This window comes from Stegodyphus dumicola, chromosome 2 (genome assembly GCF_044657685.1).
Source record: "Stegodyphus dumicola isolate Sdum_Otavi_A_Nest chromosome 2, ASM4465768v1".
In the NCBI taxonomy this organism is placed as follows: Eukaryota; Metazoa; Arthropoda; class Arachnida; order Araneae; family Eresidae; genus Stegodyphus; species Stegodyphus dumicola.
This window is the reverse complement of record NC_140769.1, coordinates 261,916,206-261,931,297: the sequence shown is the minus strand read 5'-3', so window position 1 is coordinate 261,931,297 and position 15,092 is coordinate 261,916,206. Positions and strand designations below refer to the sequence as shown.

At 36.1% G+C, this 15,092-nt stretch overlaps 1 protein-coding gene across 1 annotated transcript in view; it reads right to left on the bottom strand.

Annotated features, from left to right (window-relative positions):
* The window catches only part of LOC118195936 (uncharacterized), a 51,832-nt gene extending 39,824 nt beyond the window's left edge, over positions 1-12,008 (bottom strand). The window contains exons 1-3 of the mRNA XM_085812098.1: positions 11,877-12,008; positions 5,159-5,197; positions 507-668 (exon numbers count right to left, since the gene is read on the bottom strand). Of these exons, the coding sequence (XP_085668224.1) occupies positions 507-668; positions 5,159-5,191 (195 nt within the window). The 5' untranslated portion in view covers positions 5,192-5,197; positions 11,877-12,008. The remainder of the gene's footprint in view (positions 1-506; positions 669-5,158; positions 5,198-11,876) is intronic.
* Between the last annotated feature and the right edge of the window lie 3,084 nt (positions 12,009-15,092).

The following is a 15,092-nucleotide window of genomic DNA, read 5'->3' as shown; positions in this document are numbered from 1 at the left end:
TTATAAAAATCTAATGCAATTTATGCTTTTAAAATTAATTGCAATTAAATAAATTGATAAATTTCCTCTTTTAAGTTTCTTACGTTCTGTTACTAAACCTGCTGTGTCGTGCTGACATCATACAAGAGTCAGTAACGTTATACAAAAGTAAATATTTTAGCATAGTAACTTATCTCTCTACAAGATCCAAAATGGTATACGCTAAGAAGTAATCTGCGTGTAGATGCTCTAAACAATTACTACTTTAAGAAGTAATCTGCGTGTAGATGCTCTAAACGATTACTACTTTAAGAAGTAATCTGCGTGTAGATACTCTAAATGATTACTACTTTCTTTTATTTTACATTTTGTCGACGAATATATAAGCTACTATAAACAATTAGAATTTAATGAATAACTAGAATTTGATGACTGATATAAAATTAAGCTAATTTCATTACTGCACATTTTTGTGCTATGTAAACATTCCACGGATTTTGGGATTATTACTAATAATAAAAACTTACCCTAAAGAGACTGATATCTTTTTCTTTCCACTGTGAGCTTCTTCTGTTGACGAATTTAATCTCGAATATATCTTCTGCCTTGTTCACGAAATAGAGCATATGGGAATGCTCACCAGTATGCAGAGAGTTAATAATATACTTCAAAATCTCGGATTTCGGCGTCTAAGAGGAATTTAATATATAGCGTTAATTACTTAAAGATATAGTTACAAACATAAATGGTCTGAAAAATCATGGCGCATTTTTTCCATGTTTTTCAAAGATCCAATTATTTACATAAAGAACAACGATAGTATATTGCCCTGAGTTGTTCCATAAATGTTTGCCTTCTTTTAACTCGCTTCCTGGTTTCTCATTCACAAAAGAACCTAGCTTTACCAACAAAAAACTGAATAAGGTGTTGATTTACGGCATCTCTGAATTACGGCCTCATCCCAAACGAAATTCTGAAGAGAGCGAAAATCTAAGGCCGCAAGTTCAGGGAACTAGAACACTCGTGGCAACACTTTTCCCCCAAAATCCAATAACTTTTGTCATGTCATCAGACATGTGTGTGGTCTCGCGTTATTTATCGGGAAGGAAAGCAGTTCCTGTGCGATTAGTGAGGTCTGGAAGTTTCTGTAAGATGGAATCGTTGAAACTGGTAACAGCTCACATTCGAACTGACTTGTTGGTGCTTGGAACTGACTTGTTGATGACTTGTTGGTGCTTGGAACTGACTTGTTGATGACTTGATGACTTGTTGGTGTTTGGAACTGACTTGTTGATGACTTGTTGGTGCTTGGAACTGACTTGTTGATGACTTGTTGGTGCTTGGAACTGACCTTGTTGATGATTTGTTGGTGCTTGGAACTGACTTGTTGATGACTTGTTGGTGCTTGGTGGTAGGAGCTTGGAAACAAGACCACACAAAATTTTGATCACTGATAAAAATTATTCTATTTTAGATGAAAAGAGTTGCCGTGTAATCATACTTGCCTGATCCAGAGCCCTCACTTGTTTCGCTTTTCACTTCGCTGTCTATAAAATTTCTTTCTTCATTTCAGGTGAGGCCGTATATCAGAGCTTTATTCAACTTTTCGATGACAAAGTTAGATTCTTTTGCAAATAAGGAATTAAAACAGTCACGGGATTTCACTAAGAAAGCCCAAATTTTCTATAACTGCCACGAGAAAGAATTTCTCTATTTTAATTCCAAAATGTCTCTACTATTTTAAATTTGTATTTATGTACTTTTCATATGTTGTCTTAATTTCTTGGACCGATTTCAATATACACGTATATATACGCTCGTAAAGCTATTACAAAAATATTATAGGCCGCATATATACGGCCCTTCCGGTCAGAGATTTAAGAAGCTCATTAAAAGAAGCAAAACGTTGTATAACAAAACAGGGTATACTATTGTTTGATCATTGTTCTTTATATAAATAAAGGACCTTTGAAAAGCATAGAAAAAGAAGAAGAAGCATAGGTAGCATAAGCACTGAAGAGCATAGCTATGACCTTTCAGACAACCCAATGCACAATGAGTGGATGAGAGTTGTAAAGTTAGTCTAAAATTAATCAATTTAATTAATTTGTTAAAAATTACTTCTGTTTTCTTCTTTCGCCTCAACTGCTTTACCAAGAAATGCATAAATTTAGCAACAAAAGGTCTCAGGCTTGAAACTAAGATTGGGAAGCAAAAGAAGTTTGGAGTAAAATTAGATTCTACAGGATCTGTCCAGCCAAAATGGTTCTCTTAGGATTATTATTGACCTAAATTTATCAATCGAATCCGCGCCTACGTTTTACCAAATCAAATTTAATTGTTACTTGGGGAAATTTGACTGTTTTTTTAAATACTAGCTCTTGTGTTATTAAGATTCCCCATCTTGAATTAAATAAATTTGCAAGCTAATCTTAAGTTGACCTTTCAAGTTGAAGGTGACTTAGAAGGTATGTTTTCCCTCCTTTCTGCATGGCTTTGTGATGTAATGATAGCACACTCGGTACTTATTCGAGAGGTCCAGGTTCGAGTCCCGGCGACGGCACTGCACATGTTTCACTACTCCAGCATCAAAATAGCCTTATGACTCTACAATGGCGCCAGAACTAAACAGGTGATTAACCAGGTTAACCAGAACTAAACTAAAGGTGGTGGATGATGATTCTTCAAATCCAGGATGTGACGATTGGGTCCCCTAATTCCCAGTCGCTCTTTAAAAGGGGGAGTATATAAGGTATTTTCTCCCTTCTTTCCGCATGACTTTGTGGTGCAACGGTTAGCACACTCGGCGCGTATTTGAGAGGTCCAGGTCCAAGTCTCGGCGACGGATTTGCTCATTTTCATGTCTTCTGCTTCAAAATAATCTAATGATTCTACAGGCTGTCTAATCTTACTTTATTTATTTTATAACTCACTCAGTTAAAAAAATAAAATCATTTAATTTGAGTATTATTTTTTATACTTATTGTGTATAGGGTAATTCGTGTTGTGGTAGAGCCTCCAGTGACCATAAGAGTACATTTGGGGTAAAACATTTGTAGAGTACTACAGTGTCTATAAGCTTGCGTCAAAGTCCTGAAGACCCTACTACGCTGGAAGCGAGTTATTGCTTTAGTCTAAAAGAAATGATCAAGCCTTAAGAAGGTTAAAATTACTCTTTTATTTAACTCTTAAATAAATAGAAGGTTCTACTTGTGTGACCGTTGAATATGCACTACTAGCGGTTATTTACAATAGACGCTCGTTAATATAAATCCCAAGCGACCGAAAAATCAAGAGCTGGTGTTTAAACAATTCCTGTTAACTGAGGACTCTAATTTTAATTTTGAAAAACAGCTTGATCTACGCAGGAACCATACAGTATATATATGCACACGTAGTAGGGTATATTACGTATGTCAGAACAGAAACTCTATAATATTACATTAATGAGATACATTCCGCAAGAGAAGAAGAGGAAGAATGACTTTGCTTGTTTGCATTAGCTGTACATAAGTCACCTGAGGTCATCTGCATTGTTTGTTTACAAAAGGTTTACATAAGTCACGTGATCAACGAGGTCATCGGAATGTATCTCATTACTGTACTGTAGCTAAGAAAATGTTACATGTTTTACTGAAGAAGCTTTTCTATATATTGCTCTGTCTCAGAGAGGAACGTAAATGCTTGAAGACTTCACGGTCAACCGTACCTATGGCTTTCGTAAAATTAGCGGTCAATCGGATGTTGAAACAAAACGTTCTAAAGTGTCCAAGGCGTGTAACACTTCTTGGTGGGTGGGCAGAATGATACTGTCCTCGACAATTTCTTCTGATGAGACTTCTTGCACCTCAGACAGTACTTGCTTGTACATCACATTCCACTAGAGCACACAGGGCAACATCGTCTTGCCCTAAGGCTTTCAATGTCTTGTACAGTATACCATTTATCTGGTGAAATGGTATTGTTGTTTCCATCTAACTTGTCATCAGGATAACTGACATTTCCGTCTGTGTTTCAGCAGCACGAAAGACAACCTTCACAGATCGCTTGAGATAACACTTGTTCATAAGAAAAATAATGTCTTTATCCAAATGTTGAAGACTTTTTGAATTTGGAGGGGGGCGGATGAACCTTAACATTTAGACCATTAAAACCATTTACGAAATGATGAATTCCTGATCGAAACTTCTTATGAGAAGAAAATATGCAAGGTAAAATTATATTTATGTTCTTAAAAGAAAAGAGTTTTTGCACGTAACGATCACCCAAGGGACGATGTTTATCACTGTCGTTTGCATTACATGCAAGAACAACAATCAAACGTTGTTTACTGCGTGCTTGATACATCGATTTTTTACTCCCTTGAACGAGGCAAAGAAGTATTATAATTACGAAAAGTTTTGGGTGTCATAGTTCAATGGAAATATCCATTTTCACCGTTCCCAAAATACCTTTGACTCTTTTTTGGGGAGGTGATATGCGTACGTACGGACAAAAGACAAATTAAAAGATTCTTCTTTCCAAAACGGATTGTAAAATGGATTCAAAAGGAAATTTTGGCGAACCTCTGCACATGCATAGATACCTACACTCGAAATATTTTGCACTTGAACACTGAAATAATTCTGTTGGAAATTATTTTAAGTAATTACAACGCACAAAAATTATTAATTATAATTATGACATAATAAGTCTATTGCATTCTATACAGAAAACTGCAAATTTGGAAAGAAAATCGTGAAATGAATATTCAGCAAATAGCTTAAATATCATTTTCTTAAATTTCCTAGATAATATTCATTACAATATTATAAATAACTTATGGAAGGAGAGAAATTTGCAATTTCACTACGGTAAAGTTATGCTTATTAATTGCATAACTGAAACCTAATTTGAAATTTCCTTGAATTGTTTTTAAAAAATTCTTAATTTGAGCGAATGTATAAAATTCATAGATCCAGCATACAGGTAAGGAAGAAATACCTGATTTTGCTTTGCAAGCGGAAATATTACATATTATTAAACTGAAATAAGACAAATAATGTTGTTGAATAAGAATATCACATATAGCTAATTTTAGAAGAACTAAAATTAATTATGCGGGAAATATTATTATTCGAGATTTTAGATATTTTTTCTAATAATATCACATATTTTATCCAAAATAAACGGAAATTACCTTTTTACTGTGATTCGCTCTTTTGCCAGACATTATTCACTGAAAGAGAAAATATAATTTTATTTAAAAGAATATAAGTAAATTTTATTAATTTTCTAAAACAAATATACGTATGTCTAAATCTAGACGAAATGCAAGCTTAGGTTAAGATGCATTATATATAGATATAAATGATCAATATGAAGTTGAATTTGTCAGTTTCAATTTTAATTTTTTTAATTTTAATTTTCTCTTCCTTATATGCATGTAGAGTAGAAGGTCAAATGTTAGGATTAGCCTTCACCACAGCGGATCCGGATATATAAAAAACCAGAATAATTCGGTTATCTCTTTTCTGTGCATCAAATTTTATTTGCTATAACAGAAAAGTAAATCTTATATCGTTATCGTTTTTTCCATCAAAAATTTAATATTTAGTAAACAATATCACCAAGATAACGCACAAGAAGACTCAGAACAAGAGGCAAAAATCCGAGAAACCCCGAGAACACCTCTTGGCCCACAAAACTAACATACACTTTTTAAACTCAGAAATTAGAAGAATTCTAGTGTCAATAAAAAGAGGAAACGCTTCAGGGTTAGGCAATCTTACGAGAGAAGTGATAGAAAAGCAGCAATATTCACGAATGATGACCTCTTGGGTCAGACTTTATATAAATACCTCGAGCTACTTCCTGAATTCCAGGAGCAAACATCTCCCGACAACAGTCGTAATCTTTCTCTTACAATTCCCTCATAAATTATTACGGTACCAAAAGAATTAGAGCCATCATAGATAAAGTGAAGAGTGAATACTTCATCAAAAGAGTATTAGAAGCTGTAAGGATTGTGGTAATTTTATTAACAGTTACATTTTGAGTTAAAGTTCCTTTCCTATCGATTTATAACTTCAACTTACACTTCCAGCCAGAACGTAGTTTTAGAATCACGTCTGAATACACAATGAAGAACAGCGGTATTTAACCCCGAAGTTCTTCGGTCTTAGGGAGAGTGAGTGAGTGAGTGACGGAAAACGTGGACACTGTTCCTTTACCATAGTGGTTAATCAGTACAGCACCACGTCCACCATTATCCAGAGCATCCGATGGGGTTCACTGCCATGGTTAATATCCTTTTATACATTATAGTAGATATGCTGAGTATTCTGAATTTATGTACACATATACAATCCATTTTGTGTTACAGAAGAATTCCAAACAGATTACATGAAATGCTAGTTTATAATGCTATTAGGTGTGCAGTTCACATTAGATTTATATTTATTTGACAATAAAGACTCATGTGTTAGACCATTAGATGCGCTATCCACATTACGTTAGATATACGTTTGTTAGAATTGATAAACTATTCATTTCATTAGATGGCATATGGTGTATTCATTAATATTACAATATTTCATACACAAGATTATACATATACTAAATTACCACTGTGTGCAGTACATCACATGCGCTTACTGCATGATTATGGTATACTCTTGTTAAATTTTAGGTGCACATTGCATTTACTGTACATATGGTTTAAGACATTTACCGTTGTTGTAAATTGGATTACATAATTTACACTTTGTATTGGCTGTCCATACGTACATAATGTCCCGTGTAGCCAAAATACCCTCTGCACTACCCCTTACTTTTGTGAAATTCTATTGTATACAAGTCTATACTATAACTGGATAGCACTGTACTTGCTGAAGTGTTAAGACAACATCCGTCACATTAAGTCACTACCGTGGAGATATTATTTTAACTTATAGCAATTAGATATCTTGGGTAATTATGTCACCTGACATAAGTTAATCCCATTGTTGAATAATAAGTCCATCATTTTCATAATTTTCCTTACGAGATGTTTTTGCTTAACTAAATACTTTACGAAGGCTTGAACATTTGTTGTGGGCATTTTTATGTGATACTCTCTTGTCAGAGGGCATGTAGTTAGATATTGTTCGGGCGTTCCCGTCTCACCACAGATGCATATATCCGTGTGCGTTGGAAAAAGACAGGAAAGGGTCCGTGCCCTGAGATAAATCTGAATAGTTGCGAGCTAGTGACTTGTCGTGCAGGATTTACATAAAACATGTGATAGTGCGTCCTTCTACCGGTTCTATCAGTGTTCTATTCTTCTTGCCACTTGGAGAGAATTTGTAAGTTAATTACTCGCTTCAAGTGGGAGAGTGGCCAGTCTATATTGAGTTGTTCAGCATCCTTATTATTCGCTGCTTCCTTAACCAGTGCGTCTGCAACTTCATTTTCTGCATCCCCCGCGTGTTCTTTTGTCCCTACTAGGTGGATTTTTTATGAAAACTTTCGCGAAGAGTTTGTTGTATCTTGTTTATGATCATAGAGGCCTGTTTCACATTTTTGGTGGAATGTAGAACAGAGAGGCTGTCTGTGATAACAGTGGCAGTGGTGACTCCAGTAGTATTGACGTAGGCTATGGCCTTTGCCAGCGCTGTACCTTCGGCCTGGAACACACTATTGTTATCGTGCATACGTCCCTTCCATTGAAAATTTTTTGCATCGTTGTTGTAAGCTACCAGCGCGCTGTTATCTAATTTGGAACCGTCTGTAAAAATCTTGAGAGCAGTGGCAGGTGGGTGTCTGTCTTCTTTTAGGTAGATATTGACACCCTGTCCCTGCTGAGATGGGTGTAGTTCTAGATGTTGCAGTAGTCTCTCATAATCCGTTGGGGAGTAATTTATTTCATCCAGAAAGGCGGCTTGCTGTAGCTGCTTTACCTTCTGTATGGTAGCTTCGTGCAGGGCTTTGAGATGTAGTGGACGCTGGCAAGGACGCTGAGTGCGTTGGTTGAGGTGGTACGATATGCCCTCGTCATGGCCAATGTAAAGGGACGTTGCACGCTTTGCAGGTGCTTTACTTTTCATCCCTGCATTGGAATAGCCCAGACTACTGCTGCATAGGTTGCAATCTTTTCGATTACTGTTAGATACATAGTTTTTAATATATGTGGGTTCAGTCCCCAACGATAGCCCTGCATCTGTCTGAGCTTGGCAGTTATTATTGCAGTCCGTTTTTCGTCTCTATCACGTGGTGGATCCAGTTTAATTTTTCATCAAAAATTAACCCCAGGTAGTTAAGCTGTGGTGCGATTTTTTGTCTACTGCCATTTAAGGTGATCGTAGGCCATTTAAGGTCAGCCACCCTTTTTGGGAATTAAGAGAATCTGAGACAATCTGCATGTCTTCAAAATATCCGAATGCAGTTTCTGTCGCAAATCTTTGTTCAACCCTGATTGTTTATGTTTTCTTCAAATATTCAGTCGAATGGAATTTCCAAAGGAGGTCCAAACCGATCAATCCACATCTTTTACGAGTACGCTGACATCGAATTTCCTAGAAAAATTCGGAATTAAAGTTGTGCGAAGTTCTGTTTATTACCCACAAAGCAATCCTGTAGAGAGGATGCATAGAACTTTAAAAAGAATTCTTCGAGTCTTATGTCTTATGTAAATTCTTCGAGTCGGTTTCTCACCCGCAGAATTTGTTCATGGCAGAAACTTAAGAACTCCAATTATGCTATTGTATGAAACATTATCTGGTAAAGAAGAGGAAGAGAATATAGTAGTGGACTATATTTTTGAACTAATGAATCGAATGAGGAAATGTCAAGAACATTCCTCATTCGATTATATATATCCAGCATATGAAAGAAGCCAAAGAAAGGCAAAAATTCTGGTAGGATCGCAAAGCCGTAGAACGTAAATTTCAAGAAGGACACTTAGTTCTAGTTGTAGCTCCATCGAAGCCTGCGACGAGACAGCATTTATCCATGGCGGCCCGTAGAGCAATCACAAAACATCCGGTGGTTCAGTTTTTCTAATACTATTTATTATCCATTATATTTACATATTTACAACTGTCCTATTGTTAGGTGGACTACCTTCACAGAAATCATGTTGCCTAATCAAACGACATTTTGTTTCTACTTACATGCATTACGCTACTGCCAAGCAGCGCCCTCTACTTCTCTCTTTACAACAAAGCCAAACAAACTATTAGTTAAATGGGTAGGTCGTGGAAAAATAATTCAACAATTATCAGAGACAAATTATGTAATCGAGTTCCCGACAATAATAAAACTCAGGTGTACCACATTAATATGCTGAAACCGTATTTTCAACGAGCAGAAAATATAAACTTGCTATGTTTAGAAGACAGGATAAACGGCTACGAAAATGAAATACTGAGTCTAAATTATAGCGCAGATACTGAAATGTCCGAAGTTTTGCAAGGCATCCAGTTGAATTCACTAAAACCAACGAAAACATTTAAAGCAGTTGATGTACACGTATTCCTGTATTATCTCTAATGAACCAGGATGTACTGACCTTAACATGATATAGTCTTTTGTCTAACATAACATAGCGGAGCAAAAAGACCAATATGCGCAAAAACTTATCGGATGTCTGCCAGACAAACCGAGATTTTAAAAACTGATTTAGGAAAGATGATAAAACTCAAAGTAATAGAACCAGGTGAATCGGATTTTACCTCTGACTCATACTCATTGAAGTCCCTGGAAAAGAGGCAAGACCATGCATTGATTGCCGTCGCTTGAATAAGGTAACTAGGACACAATATTTTCCTTACCAAACATTGAACATTTAGTGGAACAAGGTGTTATCTGCCAGATATATAACCGTTCTAGATCTTACTCGAGTTTACTGGCAGATCCCACTAACTAAACGAGCCCAGCTGCTTTTTTGACAAGTTTTTGGAACATTTGAACCCTTAAGGTTACCTTTCGGGCTAAAAAATGCACCATACGATTTTAGCCGCTTGATGGTACAATTATTAAGAAACTGTGAAGAATTTGCTGTACTCTATATTGACGATGTTGCATTATACTCGCAAACCTGGGAAGAACATTTGAAGCACTTAGAAATTATTTTGGAGAAGATGAAAATTGCTAAACTGCATATTAAGCCTTCAAAATGTCAGTTTACTCATACGACTGTCAAATATGTAGGTCATGTAGTAGGACAAGGTCAAAGAAGACCAGCATAAATAAAAATCCAAGCCATAAAGGACTTCCCTAAATGTACCACGAAAACACAGGTCTGGTCATTTTTAGGACTTGCTGGGTATTATCGAAGGTATATTTCTGAATGTTTTGTGCTTTCTGCACCACTGATAGCTTTATTAAAAGGAAAATGTTGCAGCTCAACCATAAACTGGACCGATGACTGCCAAAACGCTTTTGATGAACTCAAAAAACGGTTAACACAAAATCCAATCTTATACAGTCCAAACTTTTCTCAGGCATTTATCGTTCCGTGCGACGCTTCGAATATTGGCATTGGCCTTGTTTTATCAGAGATAAATGCTGAATGCGAAGAACATCCAATAATATTTCTTAGCAAAACGTTTTCACCTACTGAACAAAAGTACAGTACAACCGAAAGGGAGTGTATTGCCATTATCTTTGCAGTACAAAAATTAAAATTCTACCTAGATCGAACTCATAAGTCTATTCTTCAAACTGATCCATAATCGTCTAGTATGGTTGGATAAAAACACTAGGACTATAATCCTAGACTATTACGATTAGCATATCTTACAACCTTTTAACTAAGAAGTTGCACATAGAAAGGGAAAACACCATCAAAATGCTGACAGTTTAAGTCGTTGGATCCAAGCATCTCACAACTAAAAATATACATTCTAAGAAGTTTAAAACTTCATTGTTTAAATTTTTGTAATATTAGAATATTACATTTTATATGTTTATTTAAAATGCTTCTTTGAAAGCATTTGTACTTAAAAAAATAATAATGATTTAAACTGAAAATGTTTCTTGAAAGTTCCATCAAATTGAAAAAACACTCCCCGTGAGAGAAGGAAATGGGGTAGGAAACCGTCGCTTGAAGAAGGCAATATATACATATTAACGTATTATTACATCCTGAATTATAGAATCCTGTCTGTTTTACATACATTATTACATCTTGAATTTATATATATATATATCATATATATAAAATGTAATATTCTAATATTACAATACATGTAAATATAGATATATACAATTCATATAGAATATTGATTTAGTAACTTTTAAAATATTTTGCTTCGCAGAATTCAAAATACCTACTTCAAAGAAGTTTACCTTAGAATTCGGAAACTATTTTGATGAGATATGTTTGATACTTCAATGTTGAACATTCCTACTTAAATCATCACTAATTAAGCAATCCATGCATTTTATTTGCTCCAAATACCAGCCAAATGAAATTATGGTTAATGACTCTGACTGGCATACCGAAAGGCCCGGGTACAAATCGCTGAAAAGGCATGGATGCTTGTAAACTACAGTGTCCTTCCTGCATGGGAGACACCCTAAATATATGAGAGCCAAAAGTATTCGAAATATGGCTCGCCGAAAATCCTCTCGTGTGGTTTAGTAACACGGTAAGAGGAATGGAAGAACTCGAACTCAGCCTCTGGCGTGCTGTCGCTCAAAATAGTGTTGGATCTGGCAAATTTTGCTACCACCTATATGGTGCCTAGACCTTTTGCCAACTACAGGCGTAATCGTGTACCCTTCACCACGAAGAATTTCGTGAATTTGTTCTGAAGAGATCAGACAGTGAGATTAGTCACAACAACACAACACATTTACTCCGAATAAGAATGGATCATAATAATTCGTCTAAATTATTTTCTTTCTAAAATTAGAAATTAATATTAACTTACCGACATTTAAGAGCTCTCTTCAGGTAGCCTAAATTTTCTTGATAGCACGAAAATATTAAATTGCAACAGATTTTCTCAGGTGCATTTGTTCCCATTGTACCCTTTCCGCTGCTATTTATCTGACTAGACTTCGAACTGAGGGGCAAGAACTGTAATTGGAAGAAAAGAATTACGGTTTCAGTTCGAATGTATTTTTATCGAACAAAATCGTTTTATGCAACATTTTTAATAGATAAATTAAAATGCGAAGATAACACGCATGCATATGATAAGAATAAATTTCACTTTTAAAGTCAAATGTACAAGTCAATGGTGCCGCTTGATACAATCGCATTGATAATTTAGAGATGTGATAACCGAAATAAAATAGAATTTTAGAGACGTAAATAACCGATAGAAAATTTACCTCAAAACGTAGCTGAAAATAAAGTTTCATTTATATTTTATTTTCATTAATATTTCATTTATATAGCAATCATTTATATAGCAACTACAAAAAATAACACCTGGAACTTAGACCGTTTTATATTTTTACGAAAGAAAGCTTTGGTTAGTTTTCTTTGTTTAAAACTTGTATCTGTGCTAATCATATCAATTCGTAAGGAAAGTCTTCAGTATTCATTGTTGCTTAGTCTGTTCAATCTATCCTATATTTTACGATATTATAGTTAAGCTGCAACGAGCAATTGGGTAGTAAGTAGCCTTTCCCGGTACAAAAAAGGTCATTTCGAATGCTCGGACCTACCTCAACGTTAGCTCCTATGCTTTTCGTATTTTAAGCAGCGTCAAATTGTGTTACAACCGGCAAGAACTGGAACACCACAGTTGCTCTTGCAAATCTACTCTGGCATATCCTAGGTGCAGCAGATGCCACTAATTGCAAGATAAAAAATCCCTTACTGGATTGCAGGCCAATTGCACAAATTCAGTTAGCTAGCACAAAAGGCAATAATTATAGCACCAGTCATTCAGCTACATCGAGTGCTTGTCTCACTTATGGAGATATTCGTACATTCAGAAAGGAGACCGTTACACATTGACAGCAACAATAAGCATGCATTTTCCTACTTCAGCCATAGCAGCGCAGTCGGGAGCGCCACAGAACTCTGCAATGTAGTCTGGTCAGGTTACATGCTGCCAAACTAAATATTTATATTTATATCATATTGTCACTCAGCCTCATATCGAAATGTCTGGGATGCAGAAGCTGTATATAGCAAAAGGAATGCTTCCCCTTGCTGCAGAAACTTCGCATCACTGAAAGCTGCAATTCTCTGCAGTGGGGAAATAACCTGTATTCTTCTCCATAGCACTGAGCACATGGTGAGAATTCTTCTCTCCATAATCTACTACGCATTCATCTCCGTTTATTTCCCCGTGAAGGCAGATATAGCATCTCAATTAACTGAACTAGACTTAATAAGTTCAACGCTACAGCATTTTGACTGAGAATTACAAAGCAGCAAGTCATCTGTGGGGTGCAGAGAGACCAAAGCCATCGAGCAGAATCATTAATGGCCTACGAGGCATCTCGGTGGCTGGTAATCATCAACTGCATGGATTCACCTCTGACCTTCGAAATTCCAAGGGCTACAGTTTGGCCTCACCTGACGCTTGTCAAAATCAATATTAAAGCTCAAATTCAGGCCTAGTCAGTGAGAGATATACGTTCTCAGAGTGACCATAAATCAATCATTACGAATCCGGACATTTATCTACTCAATCTAATCGTCCTGCCTAGTCCAATCTAATAGCCCTGTCTAGTCCGGACACTTGGCTGGGCAGGAGTTTATAACAAAAATTCAAATATATTTGTTATAAATTGTCTTTGTTATAAATATATTTATTATAAATAATTTTGTAACGAAGATTCAAAATATCCTATGAGGGACCCTCAAAGTTCGCAAAGAATATGGCTGTGAATTATGGGGATCTCCTCTTCTTACAACTGAGGAAAAGTGATGATAGCATTGTGACACAAGGCGCAAGCTTCCTCAGATGGCACATTATGCCAATTCCACATAGAATATTTTTAAAATGTACTCGCAGCTTATGAAAGACAAATTAAAGAAACTAAATTCAGCTCCTGCTGGAACAACATCAAGATCACAGCAGTTTGTTTCCTACCAGCAATAGAGAAGCTGCTAGAACATAAATAGCCACTCGCTGAAACCACTTTCTGGAAATCGGTGGCATTATGTATTCCAACCTGTACGGTCTTAGGACCGCTTGGGCTATAAAACGCAATATTAAGATTATATTAATATTAATATTGCGTCAAGTTTACAGCTGAGAATAGGCAGCAAAACATATTCGCATCAGGATCACATCAAAGATTCTCAAGGTGAATTTGCTTCACTGTAGTAGCTGCATATAATCAGCAGTCGCAACAACCAGTTCTCCAGTGGAAATAGTTGATTTACTGAAAAGTTGAAGCAGCTTTCAAATGACCATAGTGAGACATAACATAACGAAAGACTACCACCTCCAGGGCTCAGAGATTGAGCCAAGGCTCTGTAATATTGTTCCTATTCATGATGGTAGTGACACACGCGGTGGTTTGCGATGGTTAGCAATCTACAGAGAAGAGTATAAGCAAGTATCGATAAATTCTTAGAGTCGGCAAATACCCATATAAACTTGTAGTCTCCTCAGAAACGAATCTGACCGTTGTCATTGGCCAAAAGACCCAATCAAATGCAATCTTTGTGTTAACTTTAATGGTAAAAGCATTAAAAATGTGGGGAATAATTAAAATACACGAAATTGCTCTCATGGCTGCTGCACATTAAACAACGATCTCAGTTGATCACAACCTCAGTGCAGCAAATATCTTCCCTTAAGTGGGAGGGAGGTATCAATGCGTCTATTAGGTATTGGCACCTTATGAGATATCTTATATGCATGGGATTAAAAAATCAATATCTAAAATTTATAATTAACTCAATCCCACTTCCATTCCTATTGCGTATTTGCGTAGTTCTTGGAGCAATTCCGTGAACCGCCCTTGCAGTTCTAGCGGGAAGTCTTACTAGATAACATTTCAGTCTAAACCAAAGCTGGATATTGTAGATCAAATAATATATTATAAACGACTTTGAGCACCAGTGCGTTACTTACCATTCGGGGGTAATTAAACCTGGACGTAGTAATCCACATGGCTGAAAGTGCTCTATACAGTCACTGAAAACTTTCCTAACAGATCGTGGTCACTTG